At 45.5% G+C, this 22269-nt stretch overlaps 1 protein-coding gene across 1 annotated transcript in view; it reads left to right on the top strand.

The window, feature by feature from the left end:
* The first annotated feature begins 324 nt into the window (after window positions 1-324).
* LOC127684974 (protein NDRG3-like) overlaps window positions 325-22269 on the top strand; it is a 42630-nt gene continuing 20685 nt past the window's right edge. The window contains exons 1-7 of the mRNA XM_052181725.1: window positions 325-450; window positions 2870-2980; window positions 15693-15798; window positions 17470-17590; window positions 19209-19271; window positions 20073-20133; window positions 20906-20992. Coding sequence (XP_052037685.1) covers window positions 325-450; window positions 2870-2980; window positions 15693-15798; window positions 17470-17590; window positions 19209-19271; window positions 20073-20133; window positions 20906-20992 — 675 coding nt within the window. The remainder of the gene's footprint in view (window positions 451-2869; window positions 2981-15692; window positions 15799-17469; window positions 17591-19208; window positions 19272-20072; window positions 20134-20905; window positions 20993-22269) is intronic.

Below are 22269 nucleotides of genomic sequence, written 5' to 3'. Positions count from 1 at the left end.
TAGAAACATTGTGTGCTCTCCCCATCTGATTGCCTCCTGGAGACTTGCATTCTTCCATCCAGCATGCCCTCATATATCTGCTGGTTCTTCTGGACTACCCACTTGCCACACAGACTGTTGGCCCTGGACCACAGTCTTCTAACATGACTGATGAGAGAACTCTGGATTATCCTCCAAAGCCATTGCCAGCTGCTGCATCTACAGTTGCTCTCACAGGATGAGATTCACAGTTGGAAAAGGAGTGGAGCTAGGAACAGATATGAGTGGGCCCGTTGGGTCGGTTCCAAGCTCTAGAACTCTAAAACAAAAATTCCACTAAATCCCATGAGAAAAGATGGCCGTCCTAGCTCTGCACTGTCTTACCCGCTGCCTGAGCAGCGGTCAGCTCATCCTCCACACGAGATCATCATCGCAGTGAAGATGGGATTAGAGAGAAGCAGAGCAGCCCGGGTACTGTGCAGTCTCTGCTGCCTCTCTCCCATACTCTGCCCACTCTCTCGCTGGGACACCACAGACAGTGCCTAAGCCCCTAGGGTGCTGCTCAGACGTGTGCATCTCCCCCAGTGGTTACCATGCCTTGGCCAGACCAGGAAGAAAATGTTACAGGAGTCCTGGAGAGTTGTCCAGCAAAGAACAGGTCCCCTGTGGCCCAAGGGTCCTGAAGGTTGTGGTCTTGCTGAACTAGAGCAAGGAAGTTGGTCACCTCCAATCCTCCCTCCCTCTGGCCCCGTGGAGTGAGTCAGTATTATGACCCATCGTCACAGGAAACACCCCAAGCTGCATGCTGTGTCTGAGTTAGTCCCCCATGCTACTCATGGCAGGCATAAAGCCAAGCTTAGCCTGAACCTCATACTCAGGGCAGCTCAAATGGATGAGTTGCCCTGGCAGCAAGCAAATGCCAGCGCCCAGGAGGCAGCAGAACCACCACCCTCACCAAAGCTTCCCAGTCCCCAAAGTCTGAAGAAGGGACTGTCCTGAGCCAACCCTGGGGTACCAGCCTGCTTGGTTTGTCTTAGACAGGGTTTGTAATTCCTACACGAAACATCATGACCAAGAAGCAAGTTGGGGAGGAAAGGGATTATTCAGCTTACACATCCACATTGCTGTTCATCACCAAGGAAATCAGGACAGGAATTCACACAAGGTAGGAACTTGGAGGTAGGCGCTATACAGAGGCCCTGGAGAGATGCTGCTTACTGGGTTGCTTCCCCTGGCTTTCTCAGCTTGCTTTCTTATAGAACCCAGGACTATCATCCCAGGATGGCACTGCCTCCTTGATCATTAATTGAGAAAATGTCTTACAGCTGGATCTCGTGGAGGCATTTCCTCAAGGGTGGCTCCTTTCTCCGTGATAACTCCAACTTGTATCCAGTTGACATATAAAACCAGCCAGTACGGTGTTCCTGAACTCTGTGCTGTGGACACTGAGCTCCTGCACAGAGGCAGCAGAGACAAATGCTGTTTCTCCAGATGATGACACAGGGCTGCAAGACAGGTGGGAGGAGGGGGCAAGCACAGAGGAGTTGTCATCCCTACAGGGCTCTGTCTACTCAGTGGGGACAATTCCAGGACATGGATGTCATCCCATGGCATTAGTGAACAACACCCTCATGCAGGCAACGTGGCCAGCTGAATGGAACCACCCAGGTGAAATTTCACCTTGTCCTGCTGAAAGCAATGAGACTATCTGAAAAGGATTAGAGAACCCAGCCCCCTCACTGAAACGCTTACCATAGTGTTGGGAAAGCAGCATTGTCTAAGACACTGTTCATATATGTGTGGAGCCTTTTATGGGCTTCTCTGGATGTTGAGAACAGGAGCATGGGATTGTGGAGTAATGACAGATGAAACAAATGTTCTAACTGGGATTGTCTCACAAGGTTCACTTAAGCCCCAGAAGTTTGGAGACAGCCTGGGGAACAGAATCTTCAGTTCATAGTATCATTTGAAAAGAAAAGAATATTTGAAAACTTCTAAGAAATTAGTATGTAATTAAAAACATGGAAGAAACCCAACAAAGCAATCGAAGAAGGAAGAGTTCCTTGCATATCACAAAGATATGCAAGACCAGGAAGGAAGTGTGGTCCCAGGGCTGGCTTTCCAGGGCACTGTCTATAAAACCCAAATGTTGGGTGTGGCTATCCCCACTTCTCAGATTAGGAAAGAGAACACCAAGAAGGGAAGAGACCAGTCAGTTCCTCAGAGCCTTGTCCCTCAGTCCCACTATGTCACATAGACTGACAGACTCCCAGCAATCTTACTCTGCTTTTGGCATTCTTAATTGTATTCAATGTCCCTTCTGCATGTGATTCCCATCCCACATCCTCTTGGTTCTCTCTTGGCTCATCTCTAACCCTAGCCATGGTTCCTGGCATGCCTGGAGAGACCTTAGTGTCTTCTGAATATCCCTGCCACTAATTAGCAAAATGTGGCCCCAGCCCTAAGGAATGGTTCCCCAGGCCACCAGAATTTAAAGGAGGATCACATCAGCAAAGGCTGAAGATTTCTAGGAAGGTCCCTGAGAAAGGATGGGGTCCAGACAGACTCAAAGAGAATGGAAAATGTAGGCTAACCCATGGAAGGGACACACACACACACACACACACACACACACACAGCTACAAAGCTCTACACAGAGGTATCAGAGACCAGCAGTGTTCTTCAAAATGGAGCAAAGTCACAACCTAGGAAAGACTAATCCAAAATGAACCACCTATAGCCTGCTGGCTGTCTCTGCCTGTAAAGAAAGGGCTGGGACTTGAACCTGACAGGAGGATTCACTCCTGGTGTTGATCAAGTGTCCGGATCCTAGCTGGGATCTATGGGCTGTGTCCCCTTAGTAGCTGTCTTTTCTGGCTTCTTTTGGCAGTGTGCTTCTGAGAGTCTGCTGAGGAATGATGGGAAGAATGCCCAGCAGAGGGAAACGCCTGTCCAGCCCAAGCTCCAGTACCTCTGGTCTGGGCCAGGGACCGACAAGCGGGTAGGTCATATCTGTGGGATCATCAGGCCCTTCCAAGGCATCAGAGTCTATTTAAACCTAGATCTCACTATCTCTGGGACTTTGGCCAACAACCCCTATACAGCCCCAAGTTTCAGTGAGAGCCTAAGAATAAATACCCTTTCCCGTGAGCCAGACAAAGGCTCCTGGCTTCTGTTGAGCTTAGAGTAGTTGTAAGAACATCCAAGAAGCAGAAAGAAGAGTAAATATGAGGAGCTGGGCAAGGAATTCAGTGGTGATTAGCAAACAGGAAGCCATGGGTTCCATCTCCACCCCTCACACATAAAATACTTCGTTCTTCATTCACACTGTCTACAGTCTAAGCATTCAATGGCCTCATGGACTGAGTGGCTCCCTTATTTATAGCATAGAAATAGGATATTATGGTTTGTTGCAGAAAGTTTGCTACCTAAGAGATGTTATGAAATACTTGACACAAAATCAGTTTTCCTGATGTACATGTGTGTCTAATTTATTTTCATTATGGGGGGATGCACATAAATATACATATTTATAGATGCTAGCATATTGGATCCCTGTAGCTGGTTATAAGTCATCTGACATGGGTGCTAGGAACCAAAGTTGGTACTCTCTGCATGAGAGCACTTAGCCTTGGAGACATCTCTCCAGTCTCTTGTTTCATATGCATGCAGGCATACATACATACACACATACATACATACATATATGCATATATGCATGCATACATACATACATACATACATACTCCTGCTATTTAGTCTAGGCTGGTCTGGAACGTGCTATTATAGACTAACTTATTTTGAACTCACAATCCTTTTGCATCAGACGTCAGCAGTTGTGTTGAGTTTAGGTACTAGGTTCTCTTGGCTAAAAAAAAAAATGTAGTTCATACTTGTGATAAGTACTTTGATCATATTCATTCTCCGTTAGCCCCCTGCCCCCTTGTTCTTGGTTTTTCATGGTAGGGTTTCTGTAGTTCTGGCTGTCCTGGAATTTGTTCTGTAGACCAGGTTGGCCTTGAACTCACAGAGATTTGCCTGCCTCTGCCTCACAAGGGCTGGGATTAAAGGGCTGGGCGCATGGATTTGTGTAACTCGTGTTCCACCAATGGGAGAAAACCTGCAACCTCTAAGTCTCAATTATTTTATGAAGCACAACATTTTTCTGAAAATGATGTCATTCATTATGAACAAATGAAACTCCATTGAGTGTACATGATACTTTTTCTTCTTCCATTCATTTGTTCATGGACACCTAGACCGATTCTAAAGTTTGACTCTCATAAAAGTGGTAAAACGAGTAAAGATGTGCAGGTTTGCTGCAGCTTATTGACTTGAATCTACTCAGGTATATATGAAGGAGAATAAGAAGAATTTTCTAGGGGGCTGGAGAGAAGGCTCAGCAGTTAAGAGCACTGACTGTTCTTCCAGAGGTCCTGAGTTCAAGTCCCAGCAACTACATGGTGGATCATGACCATCAGTAATGGGATCCAATGCTCTCTTCTGGTGTGTCTGAAGGCAGTGACAGTGTATTCACATACATAAAATAAATAAATCTTACAAAAGAATAATTTCCTAAGATATCCCCAAGCAAAAGTCACAGCATTTAAGATAACTGCATAAACAAATTATCTTAGAAATTATAATATTTTTATGTCAAAACTATTGGTATAAGTCTAGTTCTTATTATCCAAAACAGCACATAAATGCTTGCTCTTTTAAATAAAAATTACTGTATTGTAGAATTTGCAAATAAAAATAACACATATATTAATATAACAACTCAAACAAGTCCTTGTCCATCTCAATCTCCTACGCAGTTAGATTCAGAAGCCATAGAGCTTCACTTTGGATATTATACTTTCACTCAAAATTACATTTTATGCATGTCCACATACACAAAAGGGAAAATCAATGATACAGTTAAAAGTAGAAAAAAATCAACTTTTTTTCATGACTTGTATCCATTACCTGCAGCTTGCCCTTCTTCACCTTGTAATAATACCCTTCCCTAATCTCCTGTCTGCATGTTATATTATATCCACACACTTGTATACAGTAGAGTCTAGAACCTAGAGATAATGGTTTTTCCAACTGGGTTCAGTATTATATAAATCTCTTCTAAAATTACATCTTGGTTTAGAGTTAGAATAGAACACATTAGGGTTCTCTAGAAAAATAGGGACAATCATGTGCGCATGTGGCTATGCATGCATGCATGCATATGTATAAACATTGACTATAAGGAATCTGCTTGTGTGGATAGGAAGCTGCAAAGTTGGACCGATGAGAAGGACGAAGACCTGTGGAGAGCACACAGTCCCGGGCCCAGGACATAAGGAGCCTAATAGCTTTAGTGCTTTGAGTAGCATCCCACCATAGGCTCACATATGTGAACACTTGGCTCTCAGTTGGTGGTGCTGTCTGGGGAGTCTGTGGAGCCTTTAGGAGGTAGAGCCTTTCAAGAGGAAGTATGTCACCAGGAACAGACTTTGAGAGTTGTAGCCTTGCCCCATTTCCAGTTTACACTGTCAGCCTCGTGTTTGAGGTTGAATATGTGATCTCTTGGCCTCTTAGGCCTGCTATGATGCCTCCCCTCCCCTCCCACTGCGGACCGACCCTCTGGAACAGTGAGCTGAACTAAACTTTTCCATAAGTTGCTTTTGCTCAGGTTGTTTTACTACAACAGCAAAAAGTAACTAAGACAGTGTAACCGGGTCACGGGCACACCTGTGGAGTGCTATGACCACGGACAAGGTTGAGCGTTTTGAGGACTTGGTCATTCACTCTCTCTTCTCATTGTGGACTAAGTCTGTGTAAAGACTGAAGAAAAGACACATTTTTTTAGGCTGACATTGCCAAAGAAGGTTTCAGACCAAGTGTGGCTTATGAGAAGACTGGGAGTTGTGACCGGTGACAGGTAGAAACAGGAATCCAATAGGGTTGGCAGAACCAGGCTGAAGAGAGCAAGCACTGAAGGGAGGAGCTAAGTCAGGGAACCAGAGGCTAAGGAGCAGATGGCTTCACTGTGAGACGGAACACAACTGGGAGCAAAACTGTACCTCTGCAGAGGGTGCAGCAATGGGGACTGTGTCAGACACTCCTGGAGTGGGGCTGAGACCCCACCCACCCCTGAGGATCTGCAAAGTAAATAGTCACTGAGGGAGATGGAAACATGGTTCCCCTTTGGTAGTCATTGATAGCATTCCCATGTGCCTGTAAATGACTCGTGTTCCTAAAAGCAACAGCGTGAAACTCATCAGGATACGGATACACACACACACACACACAATTCCTACATTGGAAGACTATAGCCTGATAATTAGAAATAATAACATTTCATATTAGCAAAGAAGTTGCTAGAATGGGGGAGAAATAGTAGCAGGCATTAAGTGATCATAATTTAACTGGTCTCAGAGATAAATGACAGCACGTTTAACTGTCACATGAGAAAGTCCACAGTTGCTGATTATCCAGACCGGTACCCACCTAGCTCAGATTATTAACAGGCTCCCTGATTTCGACGCCATCTTTGGTTGATGGGGGAGGCAGTCAGGATAGATGGACATGGCAGCGACCTGTATGAGCTTAGGTTGTCTCATAAGCCTGGAGTGTAATGGGATGTGTTCCTAAAGTATACAGCCTCAGAGATAGACACCAGAGCCTGGAGTGTAATGGGATGTGTTCCTAAAGTATACAGCCTCAGAGATAGACACCAGAGCCTGGAGTGTGATGGGATGTGTTCCTAAAGTATACAGCCTCAGAGATAGACACCAGAGCCTGGAGTGTAATGGGATGTGTTCCTAAAGTATACAGCCTCAGAGATAGACACCAGAGCCTGGAGTGTAATGGGATGTGTTCCTAAAGTATACAGCCTCAGAGATAGACACCAGAGCCTGGAGTGTAATGGGATGTGTTCCTAAAGTATACAGCCTCAGAGATAGACACCAGAGCCTGGAGTGTAATGGGATGTGTTCCTAAAGTATACAGCCTCAGAGATAGACACCAGAGCCTGGAGAAGCTACTTTGAGTTCTGCCCTCTGAGCACGGGCTGCCATTGTGGGTCACATTCTAGAATGCTGGTGTGGCAGTCCCTAGAGAAAGAGCCAGTGAGACAGATGAGGGTTGACTGGAGCAGGAAGGCGGCAGCTCACACCCTGCAGTGCTCCGACAATTCAATCAGCTCCCAGCCAGGGTCTCTAGACCGCTTCTCCACATGGAGTCCCCGTCAAGCTGCCCATGTACTAGTTTACAGCAGATATGTGTCCAAATCTCCGTGGAGGTGAGTGCCTCCCCTCTCTCCATGCTGCTGCTCGCAGACTGTCTTCATTCTCCTTCTTCAAAGAGGAAGATGACCTCCGAGACCCTGGCAATGCAAAGCAGTAGACCAAAATAGAGCGACACTCATCTTCCTCTCAATAACATGGCCTCCTTCTCGTGTGTCTGGATAAAACTCCAGTGTATGTATTTGTCACACTGCCTTCATTCATCTTGATGACAGCCATGTGACTGAGGGGAGATGAAATCCCAATGTAGTTTTTACTTACATTTCCCGACAGCTAAGAATGTGTTGGTTTTATTCTTATGTATCATTATAGTGTGTTTGCTGTGGAGGGGAGGTTTGTACAGATGCCTCGGCACATCTGGAGGTTCGAAGACACTTTTGTGGACTCTTTCCACCTTTACTTAGGGTCAGACTTTGACAACTATCCGATTCACACACTCCTTTATTAATTTTTTTATACAAAACACTAACTTTGATGTTTTATTCATTAGTTCGATGTCTTTTATTTTATGTGCATTGATGTTTTGCCTGCATGTATGCCTATGTGATGGTGTCAGATCTTAGAGTTAGAGGCAGGTATGAGGTCCTTCATCCTCTGAAAGAACAGTCTGTGTTCTTTTTTTTTTTTTTTTTTTTTTTTTTTGAATTTGGTTTTTTTGAGACAGGGTTTCTCTGTCTAGACCTGGCTGTCCTGGAACTCACTCTGTAGACCAGGCTGGCCTCAAACTCTGAAATCTGCCTGCCTCTGCCTCCCAGAGTGCTGGGATTACAGACGTGCACCACCACCGCCCGGCTATGTGGATGTTTTAAAAGTTATTATTTTTATATTTATCTGCTCATTTGTGTGGGATAACCCCTGTGCCTCGGTGGCCTGAGGAGAAAAGACAATGTGTGTTGGTCAATTCTCTCTTTTCATTGTGTGGTCCTGGGAACTGAACTCAGGTTATCAGCCGGGCATCAAGTGCTTCCACCAAACTGAGCCCTCTTGAAGGCCTGCCAACTTTAATTTTTTGAGTTCTTTTGTTTTGTTTTAGTATAGAATAGTATTTATTAAGGGCACCGAGAAGGGAGTTAAGAGGGTAGTAGAGGCAGAAAAGCAGAGTAAAGAAGTAGAGGACTAGAGGCCAGCCATGAGCACCTGGAGAGAAAGAGAGGAAGCAGAATGGGGGGGGGGGGGAGGGGACAGAGCAGGAGCAAGAAGGCAAGAGACCAGAGGGCCATTCATTTGTTTGTTGCTTGCTTACTTTTGAAACAGTGTTTCTCTGTAGACCTGGCTGTCCTGGAACTCAGAGATTTGCCTGCCTCTGCTTTCTGAGTATTGGAACTAAAGGGGCATTTTTTTTTTATATTTAAAAATACTGTGTGTGTGTGTGTGTGTGTGTGTGTGTGTGCATATGCCACAGTGCTTGTACATCACCACAACAGTTTGTGGTGACCTGTTTAGATGACCTTTACTTGACTCTATGAGCTTTTGATTTTCTTTTTGCATATGTGTATGTGATATGTGTGCATGACTATGCAAGTTCACATGTGTGTATCTCCATGTATGCACACACATGAACAAAATAAGGAGAAAAAAATTGCAAAATCAACACTTGTCTTGTTAGGGTTTTACTGCTGTGAACAGACACCATGACCAAGGCAAGTCTTTTAAAGGACAACATTTAATTGGGGCAGGCTTACAGGTTCAGAGGTTCTGTTCATTATCATCAAGGCAGGAGCATGGCAGAGTCCAGGCAGATATGGGACTGGAGAAACTGAGAGTTCCACCTCTTGTTCCAAAGGCAGCTAGGATGAGGGGTCTTAAAGCACACACCCTCGAGGCCATACTTCCTCCAACAAGGCCACACCTACTCCAACAAGGCCACACCTACTCCAACAAGGCCACACCTACTCCAACAAGGCCACACCTACTCCAACAAGGCCACACCTACTCCAACAAGGCCACACCTACTCCAACAAGGCCACACCTCCAAATAGTGCCAGTCCCTGGGCTGAGCATATACAAACCTCACATTTGCACTTCCTTTTATGTTTCATCCATAGGCTTCTTCATTTGGGTTTTTTTTGTTTTTTTGTTTTTTTGGATTTGGTTTTTTTGAGACAGGGTTTCTCTGTATAGCCTGGCTGTCCTGGAACTCACTCTGTAGACCAGGCTGGCCTCGAACTCAGAAATCCGCCTGCCTCTGCCTCCCAGAGTGCTGGGATTACAGGTGTGCGCCACCACCGCCGGGATAGGCTTGTTCATTTGAAGTGAAATTTTTACAAATGAAGTCTTGAATTCTTTGCATTTCTTTGGATTTGCTGACTGAAGAGCTGACCTTTTCAGGGGTCATGCTGCCTTCTCACGTCTGGTTCTGGACTGCACGTTGCAGATCTACTGGCTGTCTCTTTCAGTTTAGTTCACAGCAGGCATTCTTTTCCTGAGGGCTCAATCTTCAATGCCATTCAGAGAGGAGAGAGTAATTTTAAAATCAATGGGACCAAACCAAACTGCATATAGAAATGCATTATAAATTAAAGCCAATCAACAAACACACCCAGAGAGAGAGAGAGAGAGAGAGAGAGAGAGAGAGAGAGAGAGAGAGAGAGTAACCACAGAGCAGAAAAGAACAAATCATGGAATTCTGCAGTTATATAGAATGAGCTATAAAGTAAAAAACCAGTTAGCAAAAAGGTCAAAACAGTACAGGGAAGAAATAAAGGAAACAGTCCTGGAAAGGTCACTGGGGGAGAAGCCGGGTCAATAGAAGGAGAAAAGAAATGCATCAGGCACGATGGCTCACGAGGCCTTATGTGCCAGCATTCTGGAGGCCAAGGCAGGAGGATCTTCATAAGTTAAATGGTTGTGGGATCTGTCAGAGACAGAAAAGGGAGGGGAGAGGAGAGAAAGAGACAGAGAAGAGACAGAAATGGGGAGAGAGAGGGAGAGGGAGAGAGAGAATATGGGTGCTAGAGGCACACAGAAAAAAAGTAAGAAAATTTAAAAAACTGAGCAATAAAAAAAAATGTGGACTAGCAAGATAGCTAAACAGAAGGCACCTTGGGGTAAGTTTGCCAGTCTGAGCCTAACACCCTGAGTTCAACTCCTGTCCCATGTGGCAGGAAGAAAGGAGCAAGTCTTACAAGTTGTCCTCTTGCCGCCACCACACACCATGGCACACATTGCCCCCAACTATGATAAATAAATAAATAAATAAATAAATAAATAAATAAATAAATAAATAAATAAATAAATGGATGAATGAATAAATAAATAAATAAATAAATGTAATTTTTTTTGTTTTGTTTTTCAAGACAGGGTTTCTCTGTATAGCCCTGGCTGTCCTGGAACTCACTCTATAGACCAGGCTGGCCTCGAACTCAGAAATCCTCCTGCATCTGCCTCCCAGAGTGCTGGGATTACAGGCGTGTGCCACCACTGCCCAGCTAATGTAATTCTTTAAGTAAGAAAGTATATGTCAAAATCAGAATGAGGTGGCTCATGCATATAAATCCCAGTACTTGAAAGGCAGCAAGCAGGTTCATCTCTAGGCCAGCCATGAGCTCACAGCTAGAGCTTGTCTAAGACAACTTCAAAGACAATCATTAGAAGAAAACAAAAACAAAAAAGCTTCTTAGAAATAAAAGTTATACTAAAGCGATAGCAGAGAAAAGGGAGGCATGGGGCAGGAGGAGCCTGGAACTCCTGATTCAGGACAGGAAAAGCCTGGAGTGCTGCCTTTGTGTCTACGAATATTACAGCCTGTGTTGGGGGTGGGGCGATCTGTTGAGTGGGGTCTCTTGGCTTGCTTACCATCTGAGTCGGAGCACCTTTCTGTGTTTACCAGGAGCCCCTGATAGTCACACTTTGTACTTTAACCTGTGGGGCAAGTGGATCCTCACTACAGACCCCTTTCCCTCCCCTGAAACCTGCATCCCCTGGGATAGCTGATGTCTAAGCAGAGGGGGGCTCTCTGGAGTGCGTTGGAGAATAGGAATCAGACAGATCTGTACCGGAAGATTGGTCACAGTGTCCCTGTATCTCACCCACTAGGGAGAGAGCTGGGCAACTCAAACCTCTCCTACTGTATTAGTCAGGGTTCTCTAGAGTCACAGAACTTATGGGTAGTCTCTATATAGTTAGGGAATTTGTTGATGACTTACAGTCTGTAGTCCAACTCCCTGACAATGGTCAGCAGCAGCTGTGGATGGAAGTACCAGGATCTAGCAGTTGCTCAGTCCCACGAGGCAAGCAGGCAAGAAAGAGTGAGACTTCTTCCAAAGTCCTTATGTAGGTCTCCAGCAGAGGGTGTGGCCACCACACCTTTAATCCCAGATGACCTTGAACTCAGAGATCTCCTTATCTTAATCTTCTGGAATTCCTAGTCAGTCACTGTGCTTCAAGATCTCCGAGCCAAGATCCAGGTCAGAAACTTGTATCTCAGCCTCCAGATTAGGATCATAGTCACGTGAGCCTTCCAATTCTGGATTGTAGTTCAGTCCAAATATAGTCAAGTTGACAACCAGGAATAACCACTACACCTACAGTTAAGCTTTGAAATTCTCAGCATGCAGGCATTAAGCCATAAGGCAGGGTATTTCCGGCATTATCACATGCAGACCACTGGCAAGGGCTTCTGAGTAGTAATGGGGATTGGTTGTCAAAGTGGTAGGATCTGATCTCTCCACAGAGGCTGAGCCACTGACTACTGTTCCCTTAACTATATGAGCTCCGTGCCACCGACCTTATCCAGGTGTGAGCTGCTGTCACACATGTCTTTTCTCACATGTCTGCCTCACACCAAGAAACTATGGCAGAATGCCACCAGATGTGTGACCAGTCCTTGTCTTTAGGTCCCCAGAATGGTTCAGTCTTAAGCAATGACCCCTTTCTCAAGATAGTAGCTTGGTATAGGTACTGAGGGGTCTCTGTCTCTCTGTCTCTCTCTCTGTCTCTATGTCTCTGTCTCTGTCTGTCTGTCTCTCTCTCTCTCTCTCTCTCTCTCATGTGTGTGTGTGTGTGTGTCTGTGTCTGTGTGTGTGTGTCTGTGTGTGTGTGTCTGTGTGTGTGTGTCTATGTGTGTGTGTGTCTATATGTGTGTGTGTGTAAAAGTAGATTTCTTGGCTTGTCACAAATTAGTAGCAGTCACTATAATACCAAATTCTCCACTGGATTTTTTGTTTTGTTTTATTTTGTTTTTCGAGACAGGATTTCTCCACATAGCTCCGGCTGTCCTGGAACTCACTCTGTAGAACAGGGTGGCCTTGAACTCAGAAATCTGTCTGCCTCTGCCTCCTAAGTGCTGGGATTGTGAGCGTGCACCACCATCACCCGGCTCCCCACTGGATTTTTCCCCCCCACTGGATTTTTAAAGTTGAATTTATGCCGGGCAGTGGTGGCACATACCTTTAATCCCAGCACTCGGGAGGCAGAGGCAGGTGGATTTCTGAGTTCAAGGCCAGCCTGGTGTACAAAGTGAGTTCCAGGACAGCCAGGGCTATACAGAGAAACCCTGTCTCAAAAAACAACAACAACAACAAAAAGATGAATTTGTTTTTATGTTATGTGTATGAGGACTTTGTGTGTGTGTGTGTGTGTGTGTGTGTGTGTGTGTGTACCGTGTGCATGCCTGATGCTTGGGGAGTGCAGACCAGCATATCAGATCTTATGGAACTAGAACTACAAATAGCTATGAGCCTCCAGTCTGATGGTGGAACCTGAACCTGGGTCCTCTTCAGGAGCTGCAAGCGCTGCTCTTAACCACTGAGCTGTGTCTGCAGACTCCAACCCCAGTGGATTTAAGACACACCACGAAACTGCAGACATGCCCTGTGGTTATGCTGCTAGTCTGTTCACTGGGAATGGTTGGCTTGCTTTCTGGATGTGGTCTCTGCTTCCTCTCTGCACCGTACGTGGGCAGCCGCAAGAGACAGAGTCCTGTTCTCTCCGTTTGCCACATTCCCTGTGCATCCTTTATACTTGTCTCTGCTTCTCAACCGTTCTGTCTCCTCTTTTTTCTCTTTCCTTCTTCCTTTCTTTCTTTTTGTCTTTGACAATTTTATCTATTTAAGCAATATATCTTTATCATATCTACCCCCAACTCTTTCTCCCACTCTTCCCAAGTACCCCTACACATCCCCATCCTCTCCTTTTTAAATCCTTTCTGTCCTCCATTTTTATGAAAAAAATGTTCATGCAACCACAGGAGTTTATTTTAATTTCTCCTTCACAAACCCTGTGCTTCTTTCCTCTATTTACTATTCTACCTATTTACTTGAGAGGCAGGCAGCACACATGTAGAAGCCATGGAATATCTTGAAGAGGTTGGTTCTTTCCTTCCACCACATGAGGTCTGAAGATCAAAATCAAGTTGTCGGGCTCAGCAGAAATGCCTCCAGTGCTGAGCCGTCTCACAGCTCCCACTGTGGAGATGTAGCAATGGCCTCATATCAGCTTGCCCCTTTCTTCTGTGTCCCCAGCAAAGATGCAGTTTACTGTTGAGATGGAGCTATGTTGGAAGGCCTTTGTGGGACTCTTGTTTTTAAGATAGGTTCTCTGATGCAGGTAAACTCCTCGTCTAGCCAAGGATGGCTTTGAACTTCTCATCCTCCTGCCTCCAGCCCCTGAGTTCTGTCACTGAAGTCATTTATCACTAAGCACAGTGGCTTTTGTATTTTAAATCTCACGCTACCTAATGTGAGACTGACAGATGCAGAGATGCATTTGCTAATCAGGCTTTATTTTTTAGGAATGTTAAAATTGGAATAGACAAAATGAGTCTCAGCATTCTGTTCCCCTTTCTTTCCCATCCTCCTCCTCTCTGCTGCAGGCATCTCCAGCGCTACCAGTTGAAAACCTTTCTGGCTTTACTCAGTTCTCTGAGCTGAGCTCTACTCTGACTGCTTCTCAACTTAATTTTGCTTTGGTTCATGTTTCATGGGCTTTGTGGAACAAACTTCCCAGCACCCGTAAATGTGCACAGTCCAGGACATCTCGGGACTTGAGAGCACACACACCGAGGACCAGGAGTTAGAGTAGTGACAGGCCACCTAAAAGCTGCCAGGGCACAGACGCCATCTCTCAGTCTCAAACACAATTCCTAGGGAGGGATACCAATGCCACATGGCCAGATACCTTCCTGCCTCTAGGAAGCCATGGCCCAAAGGTTTTATTCTATGACTGTATTCTACGAACGTGACAGCCAAGGATCACTCCTGTAAGGGACAGATGGTGTAAGACACAGGCAAGAAAGGAGAGGGATTCTATATCAATATACCTTTCAGTGCCTTCTAGGTAGGATTTGGATGGGGTGTGAGGCTCAAGATGATACTGAGGGCTAGAGAGACAGTTCAGGCTTAAGAAGGCTTATAGCTCTTGGAAAGGATCAGGGTTTGGTTCCCAGCAGCCACCTGGTAGCTCACAACTTTCTGTAACTTCAATTCCTGGGTATCCAGTGCCACTTTCTGACCTCTGGGGACATCAGGCACACACACATGGCACACACACAACATTCAGGAACTCACATATAGACATAAAATAAATCCTTAGGACAGGTATAGTGATTCAGACCTTTAATTCCAACAACCACTCAGGAGGCACAGGTAGGTATATCTCTGTGAGTTCCAAGCTAGCCTGGTCTACATAGTGGATTTTAGGCCTACCAGTGGTATCTAGTGAGACCTTGCCTAAAAGAATAAAAAGGAGTCTGAGACAGTTTACTGATAAATACATAGTTTATTAGAAGAATTATTGATGCCGCAGATAGACCAACAGGCAACAGTATGGTGGGAGTCTCTGGAGAGAGAAATCAGAGACCATATGGCAAAAAGGAGGCTTATCTTATATTCTTGAGGTTGGGAGGACAGTCATAGCAAAACCTCCAGCTAGGCTCTCTGATTACCAGGCAGGAAGCATGGGGGGGACTGGAGAGCATGGTGTGTGTGGGTGCCAATGCCCCCATGAGGTTAACTCGCTTCCCAGGTAAGAAATCCAGACACTGGGGTGTCTGTTAGCTAAGGGCTCACAGATGATATCCTAGTGTGGTCCCTGCCAGCATCTGAGAGAGGAGGAAGAGAGAGCAGCTTGACGCTAGTGATGTATCCTCACACCACTGCCGTGATCGGCAGCTAGACATGGATTCACAGCTTGAAAGCCTGCGACTCTTTACCCAGAAAGAACTTCATGTTTCCGTTTCCTTAGCTGTGCTCCCAAGTCTTTCCAACTGGCTGATCTCCCTCCCACAACCAATTACAAGTTTATTTTCAACATGTATTTCCTAGCCTCACAGTGAGCTTTTAGATGAAAAGTGAGACTTTTCCTGTGTATTTGTTTGTTGTCTATCGAGATAGAAGACTTAGAAAGTAGGAATACTATGTATGACAGAATCTCTCTGGTGGGCTTACAGTTCATGAAGCCTTTCTAAGACTTTACACTATCTTGTTATAGGAACATGACATAGAAACACCCCATGGGATAGTCCACGTCACCATAAGGGGCTCACTGAGGAGAAACAGACCAGTTATCCTGACATACCATGACATCGGGCTCAACCGTATGTATTTGATTCTGCACATTCCCTTTTTAAAAGAAAAGATTTTAATTTTGAGTGTATAAGTGTTTGCGTGCATGGATACGTGTGCACTGCATGCATACACTACCCATGGAAGCCAGCAGAGGATGCTGGACCCCCCTCCTCTCCCCAGAACTGCAGATACTGGTGATTGAAAGCCATTAAGTGGGTGCTGGAACTAAACCGTGGTCCTCTGCAAGAGCAGTAAGTGCTCCTAACCACTGAACTACCTCTCGAAGCCCAAACACGCTCCCTTTGAGCACACATAACCTTCGTATTAAAGGACACAATAATAAACTTTTCTTCTTCTTCTTCTTCTTCTTCTTCTTCTTCTTCTTCTTCTTCTTCTTCTTCTTCTTCTTCTTCTTCTTCTTCTTCTTCTTCTTCTTTTTTGGTTTTTCAAGACAGGGCTTCTTTGTATAGCCCTGGCTTCCTGGAACTCACTCTGTAGACCAGGCTGGGCTCAAACTCAGAAATCTGCCTACCTCTGCCTCCCAAGTACTAGGACTAAAAGCGTGTGCCACCACCACCGCTCGGCTAATAAACTTCTAATAAAACCACACACATCCCTCTTCTTGTCTTAAAACCCTCCTTTTATTAATGGGATGTTCCTGGGGTGTGAGCTGGGCCAAGTATGTTGGGGGAACTGGAACAACATTTTAGAAATTAGAACTGAGGTATTTATTTATTTATTTATTTATTTATTTATTTATTTATTTATTTATCTATTTATTTTTGAGACAGGATCTCTCTACATAGCTTTGGCTGATCTGGAACTCACTATGTAGACCAGACAGACTTACCTTGGACTTATACAGATCTACCTGTATACAGATCTGTTGCTGTTCATTGTTAGTCCCCAATTACAGAGACATAGCAATTACTTTAAAAATCACTTCAGCTACGTGCATTAGATGTATGTAAAACAAAGTATACTCTATGCTCCTCCTTAGATCAAGCCCCAAGATGCCTCATTTTGTATTTGCAAATATATCCAAAGCTGAAATTCATATCAAATCAACTACCAAGCATTTTACAAGTGGTTATTCAATAAACAGTATAGAATTAGGCTCTAAACATGGGACCAGACCCTGCAAATGTATTTTTCCTCTTGCTCTGGTTCTCAGAGGTTACATGTATAGAGTTGGCAGCCCAAGGCTGAGCCTTAGCCTGAGAAGTGAGGCAGGCCCTGTGCTAAGAGGGTTAAAACCAAGGCAGCATCTCCTCCATGCACACAGCAGCTCTGACAATAGAGAGCCACATGTAGTGGATGTTAGCAGCTGAGGCTAACCCTAGCCAGGGTCAGGGGAAGGTCAGTGTCCTTCCTCATCAGGTAGAGGTAGAGGGACAAAGTGCATAGAAGACATAGAAGGTAGAAGATTATTTTGTACACCAGCAGGAAACCCAGCAAATATCCACAAGATGCTTTCTGCTCTGAACTCATCTCATGGAATTGAAACCAGTGGCCTCAGGTCACTGAGGTGCCTCTTATGGAGTCTTCCTTGGGCAGCTTGAGGCCCAGGGCATGTGCAGACCCTCACTCGAGTGGACTGCTGAGGAGAAGGGACTGAGAGAACACTGGTCAGCTTTGCAGGGCAGAGGGGAAGCAGGGACAGCTGGGGAACTTGGTCCACTGGCATCCTTATCTCATAGATAAATCCTGCTTCAACACGTTCTTCAATTTTGAGGATATGCAAGAGATCACCCAGCACTTTGCTGTCTGTCACGTGGACGCCCCGGGCCAACAAGAAGGGGCACCCTCCTTTCCAACAGGGTAAGTAAGGCCACAGGGAAGCTCTGTGGGAGGTGTGCAGGTCAAAGAATGATGGGTGGGCTTCAAGGGGTTGTAAGCTGCACTCCCCTCCCACTTGAGGGTATCACACCCACAGGTGGTGTTGCTTGCCTGTCTTTCTGCCCTTGGTCTCAGAAGCACGTGTATCAATGGCTCCTGGGTGTTTTCACATACCCAGGAAAGCCTCTTCATGGCCAGGACCTGTGTCTCTGTAGGCACAGGGCAGAATGTGTCTGGAGCACCCACTTCTCCCTCAGCTGTCTCCTGACTCATTCATTTTTTTGTCACTTTGTGTCTCCTCCTGAATCGCCAAATATAAAGCCCAGACTCCTTTGCCCTGGTCCGGGAGGACCTTCGCATCTGAGGTCCCCCCTAGGCATGGATTTTGGACACCTGGGGAACCATTTGTTCTGGAGCCACGTTGGTGGACAAGGGCGCCACCTGTCTGGCCTTGACACTCAACAGCATCCTAGCCTTGCTCTGCCTGTCAGTCACAGGCTCCCAAGTGTCCCCTGGACAGGGTGTCAGTGAGAGCTTTTGGGGAGGAGGGAGCCCTGCCCCTGTGCTGCATTTGCCCATGACTTCTGTAGAATGAGCATCCAGACACGGGAGAGTCTGCACCTGCATAGAACCCAGGCTCAGGCAGACACTGGTGCTTGTGTATGTTAGCTCACTGATGCAACAGGCCAACTGGAGTCTTCCTCAGTGTGCAAGGAAGTAGCAGAGCCAGCTTCAGCCCAAGAAGTCTTGCCACACAGAATCCTAGCTGACTCTGTCCACACTGTTGTGTCTCAGATACAGTTGTCATTTGTCCAGGTGTCTGTCAAGATTGTTTTCTCACTTGTGCACAATGGTGGGAGGACACTCCAGTCCTTACAGTGCAGCAGATGGCCCTGGGGTTGTGGAGCAGAAGCCGCTAAACATAGAAACTAACACACACACACACACACACACATATACACATACACACACATATGCGCACGCACATACACAGAGTCTCATTGTAAAATACCCTGTCCTTTTCTGATCTGTCATCTGTGACTTTCTCTTTACTCTCACACCTCTGGGTCAGCTCTGGGCTTGCCTGGTCATTTTAGAATCAGCTCATATTGTAAATAAGTAGTTCATAAAATAAACTTACTAGGCCTAAGTGAAATAAATGAGCATTTATTCTGAGGATCCTGAGTCTTTCTTACAGTGATGCATAGGCCCAGGAAAGCGGCCTAAATGTGACTGGCAGACTTCAGGCTACCTCTCAAGTTGACTCTTGTTGCTGGACATTCTTGAGCCATGAATGTAAGGGTGTGGAAATAGCACATAGTGGGCCATTTAACCAGTTCCTTTCCTGTGGCTTCCTCTGGTACAAGGAGTGTGGCCCCTATTATTTCTTCCTCGTGCAACAGTAATGGAAGATCATGGAGCACGCCACAGTTGCATTTAGGCACCACATCACATCCTTTGAGCCTTTTGTAAAACAAAATTAAAAAAATGAAATAAAATAAATCTTGTGTTTCTCTAAGGCTCCTGGCCTGGTCAAGGTCTCCTAGTGTCTGGGAACTGTGGTGCTTTCTAATTCAGAAGCGGTCCTTCTGGGTTTCAGGTATCAGTACCCCACCATGGATGAGCTGGCCGAGATGCTGTTCCGTATTCTTATACACTTAAGGTGAGCTTCTTCTACAGTCTTCCGTTTTGGCTCCCCACCCCCATTGTTAGAAATCAAAGCCAGGTTTCCACTCCTGATAACAGATCCCCCTACAATGAGCTGCCCCATTCCTTTGTTCATTTGTTTTAACTCTCCTTCAGTGCATATCCCTGTCAATGTAATTAATGAGCAAAACAGAAGAGTCAATGAAACTATGTTTATTGACCTTGATAAGCAATCACAGTGAAATGCCCTAGACAGAGTGGGATGGGGTGTGGCTCAGTGACAGAGCAAGTGTCTAGCAAGCACCACGCTCTGATATTGACCCTTAGCATCTTCAATTCAAAGAAATCATGGGATGGACTGAAGTGGGCGGTCACTGATGGCAGGCGTCACAGGTAGATTTGACAGCATTTGTTGATGGATTGGGACAGCATCAATCCATGCTAGTGGGACAATAAAGATGAATTCTGGATTTCAGGCATATATCATTTAACTATAAAAGTGTGTATCATGCCTGCTGGGGTAAATATAGCTCAGTGGTAGGGTACTTGATCAGTATCCATGTGGTCCTAGATTCAATCCTTAGTAGGCAAGTTTGTGAGAGAAAAAAAAAAAGGAAAAGGAGACAGAGAGGAGGAAGTGGGAGAAGGTAGTGGTTTTGTCAAATAAGGAGAGCACTGAAACTTGAGAGGAAAGGAAGCTCGCCTGAGTTCTCAGGGCTATTAAACGTCAGAGCCTGGCTGCGAGCCCAGCCTGTATTCACTCCACTATGCTGCCACAGAAGTGAGATGTTGACAATTGTCCATCTGCCTTGTTCAGTGTGAAGAGCATCATTGGTATTGGAGTTGGAGCAGGAGCCTACATCCTCAGCAGGTTTGCAGTAAGTACAGTCACAGGAAGCCCCTGGGTCAGTGTGGGGGTCACAGCTAGGGCCTGTGTTAAATGACCTGGGCTGCTCTGGACTTGTGTTGGTTCTGTGAGCTCTAGCTGCTCCAGGCACATGCATCTGAAGACTTGCTGTGTGTGTAGAGGACCTGGAAATCCACAAATGAGGACAGAACATTATAAAGAGACTATAAAGAGATCCAGATATGGCTTCTAGGAAGATTGTTAAAGCCATAAAAAGTGATCTTGAAGAAAACTTGAAATGTCACCTTATATACCAAACCCTGTGGAAAGATTCCTGTTGTGAAATTCCTCCTGGGTGACAGGAAAGGATTTTCTAGGGTGGCATTGTCTATTATTCAGATGGCTTCAGGAAAAAACTTCCAGGAGCCCAAATTGTGCCAAAACTACCCACACACGCCCGAGTAACACTTATGCTAAGTGATTTACCACACTTGCCCACAATCTAGTCCATATGAGTTGAACAACTAGATCATGCCCTACCCCATCTGCTGAAGCAACAAAAATCCTGTCTTCCCCAAGCACCCATCTGAGGGAAGATGACTTCATCTCATTTGGAGAGACTGGTTTCCAGGTGCTAGTCAGGTTTCAAGAGGTATTGTCTGTAAATGCTCCACAGCACCTCTCTGCAGTCCTCCTTTCAGACATGAGGCACCGAGGCATACACCAAGCTGCTGACCATGTCCAGTGCTTTAGAAGAAGTGGGGAGTGGGAGTCTCACACCGTTGTCTTTGTCTCTCTCTCAGCTCAATCATCCAGAGCTGGTAGAAGGTCTTGTGCTCATTAACATTGACCCGTGTGCTAAAGGCTGGATTGACTGGGCAGCTTCCAAAGTAAGTACTGAGTGGTGGTGTCTGTCTGCTCCTTCTCTGGCCCTCCTCTTCTCTCCTCTTCTCTCCTCTTCTCTCCTCTTCTTCCTCTTCTTCTTCCAATTCTTCTTCTTCTTCTTTCTTCTTCTCTCTTATCCTTCTTTTCTTCTTCTTCCACTACTTCCTCTTCCTCTTCTTCTTCTTCCTTCTTCTCCTTCCTCTTCCTCTTAATCCACTTCTCTTACTCCTTTCCTATTCCTCTTCCTCTTCCTCTTCCTTTTCCTCTTCCACCTGTTCATGGTACTAGAGATTAAAGCCATGGTCTCATGCATATTAGGGTATCATCTTGTCACTGAACTTATACTCCCAGATCTCTTTTTACTGTTTAACTTCACAAAGATCTCACAAAATTGGGCAGGCTAGCCATGATCATGAGACTCTTCAGCCTCATAAGAAGCTTGGATTTCAGGCCCATATCTCTAAACTAGACTTCTCTTGTTCCTTCATAGAAAACTAGCTTGACTGTCTTAGTTAGGGTTTGACTGCTCTGAACAGACACCATGACCATGGCAGTTCTTCTAAGGACAACATTTAATTGGGGTTGGCTTACAGGTTCAGAGATTCATTACATTATCATCAAGGCAGGAGTATGGCACCATGCATGCAAGCATGATTCAGGGAGAGCTGAGAGTTCTACATCTTCATCTGGAGGCTGCTAGGAGAAGACTGGCTTCCAGGCAGCTAGGATGAGGATCTTAAAGCCCACACCCATAGTGACACACCTACTCCAAGATCACACCTCCTAAAAGTGCCATTCCATGGGCCAAGCATATACAAACCATCATATTCCATTCCCTGACCCCCATAGACCTGTTCAAACACATGAGTCTATGGGGGACATACCTAGCCATAGCATAATAAAAAGTACATTTAGCCCAACTTCCAAAGTCCCCATAATCTATACCAATCTCAACAATGTTAAAAGTCCAAAGTTCAAAGCCTCTTCTGAGATTCATCCAATCACTTAAATATAATTCCCAAAGCAAGACAGGAAACCAGCTGGGCAAACTCCAAACTCTCTATCTCCATGTCAGATGCCAAAGCAGTCTTCAGATCTCCAACTCCTTTTTTATCTTTGTTAACTGCAACAAACTTTTTTCTCCTGGGCTGATTCCACTCCCCATTAGCAGCTTTCCCCAGTAGATATCCCACAGTTCTGGCATCTCGAGCATCTTGGGGTCTCCGAGTTAACTCCATGTTTACAGTTTCTTGTTCCAATGTCTGGGACACATGATCTTCTA

This window comes from Apodemus sylvaticus, chromosome 5, assembly GCF_947179515.1.
Source record: "Apodemus sylvaticus chromosome 5, mApoSyl1.1, whole genome shotgun sequence".
Taxonomy (NCBI): Eukaryota; Metazoa; Chordata; class Mammalia; order Rodentia; family Muridae; genus Apodemus; species Apodemus sylvaticus.
This window is presented reverse-complemented; position numbering and strand designations above follow the sequence as displayed.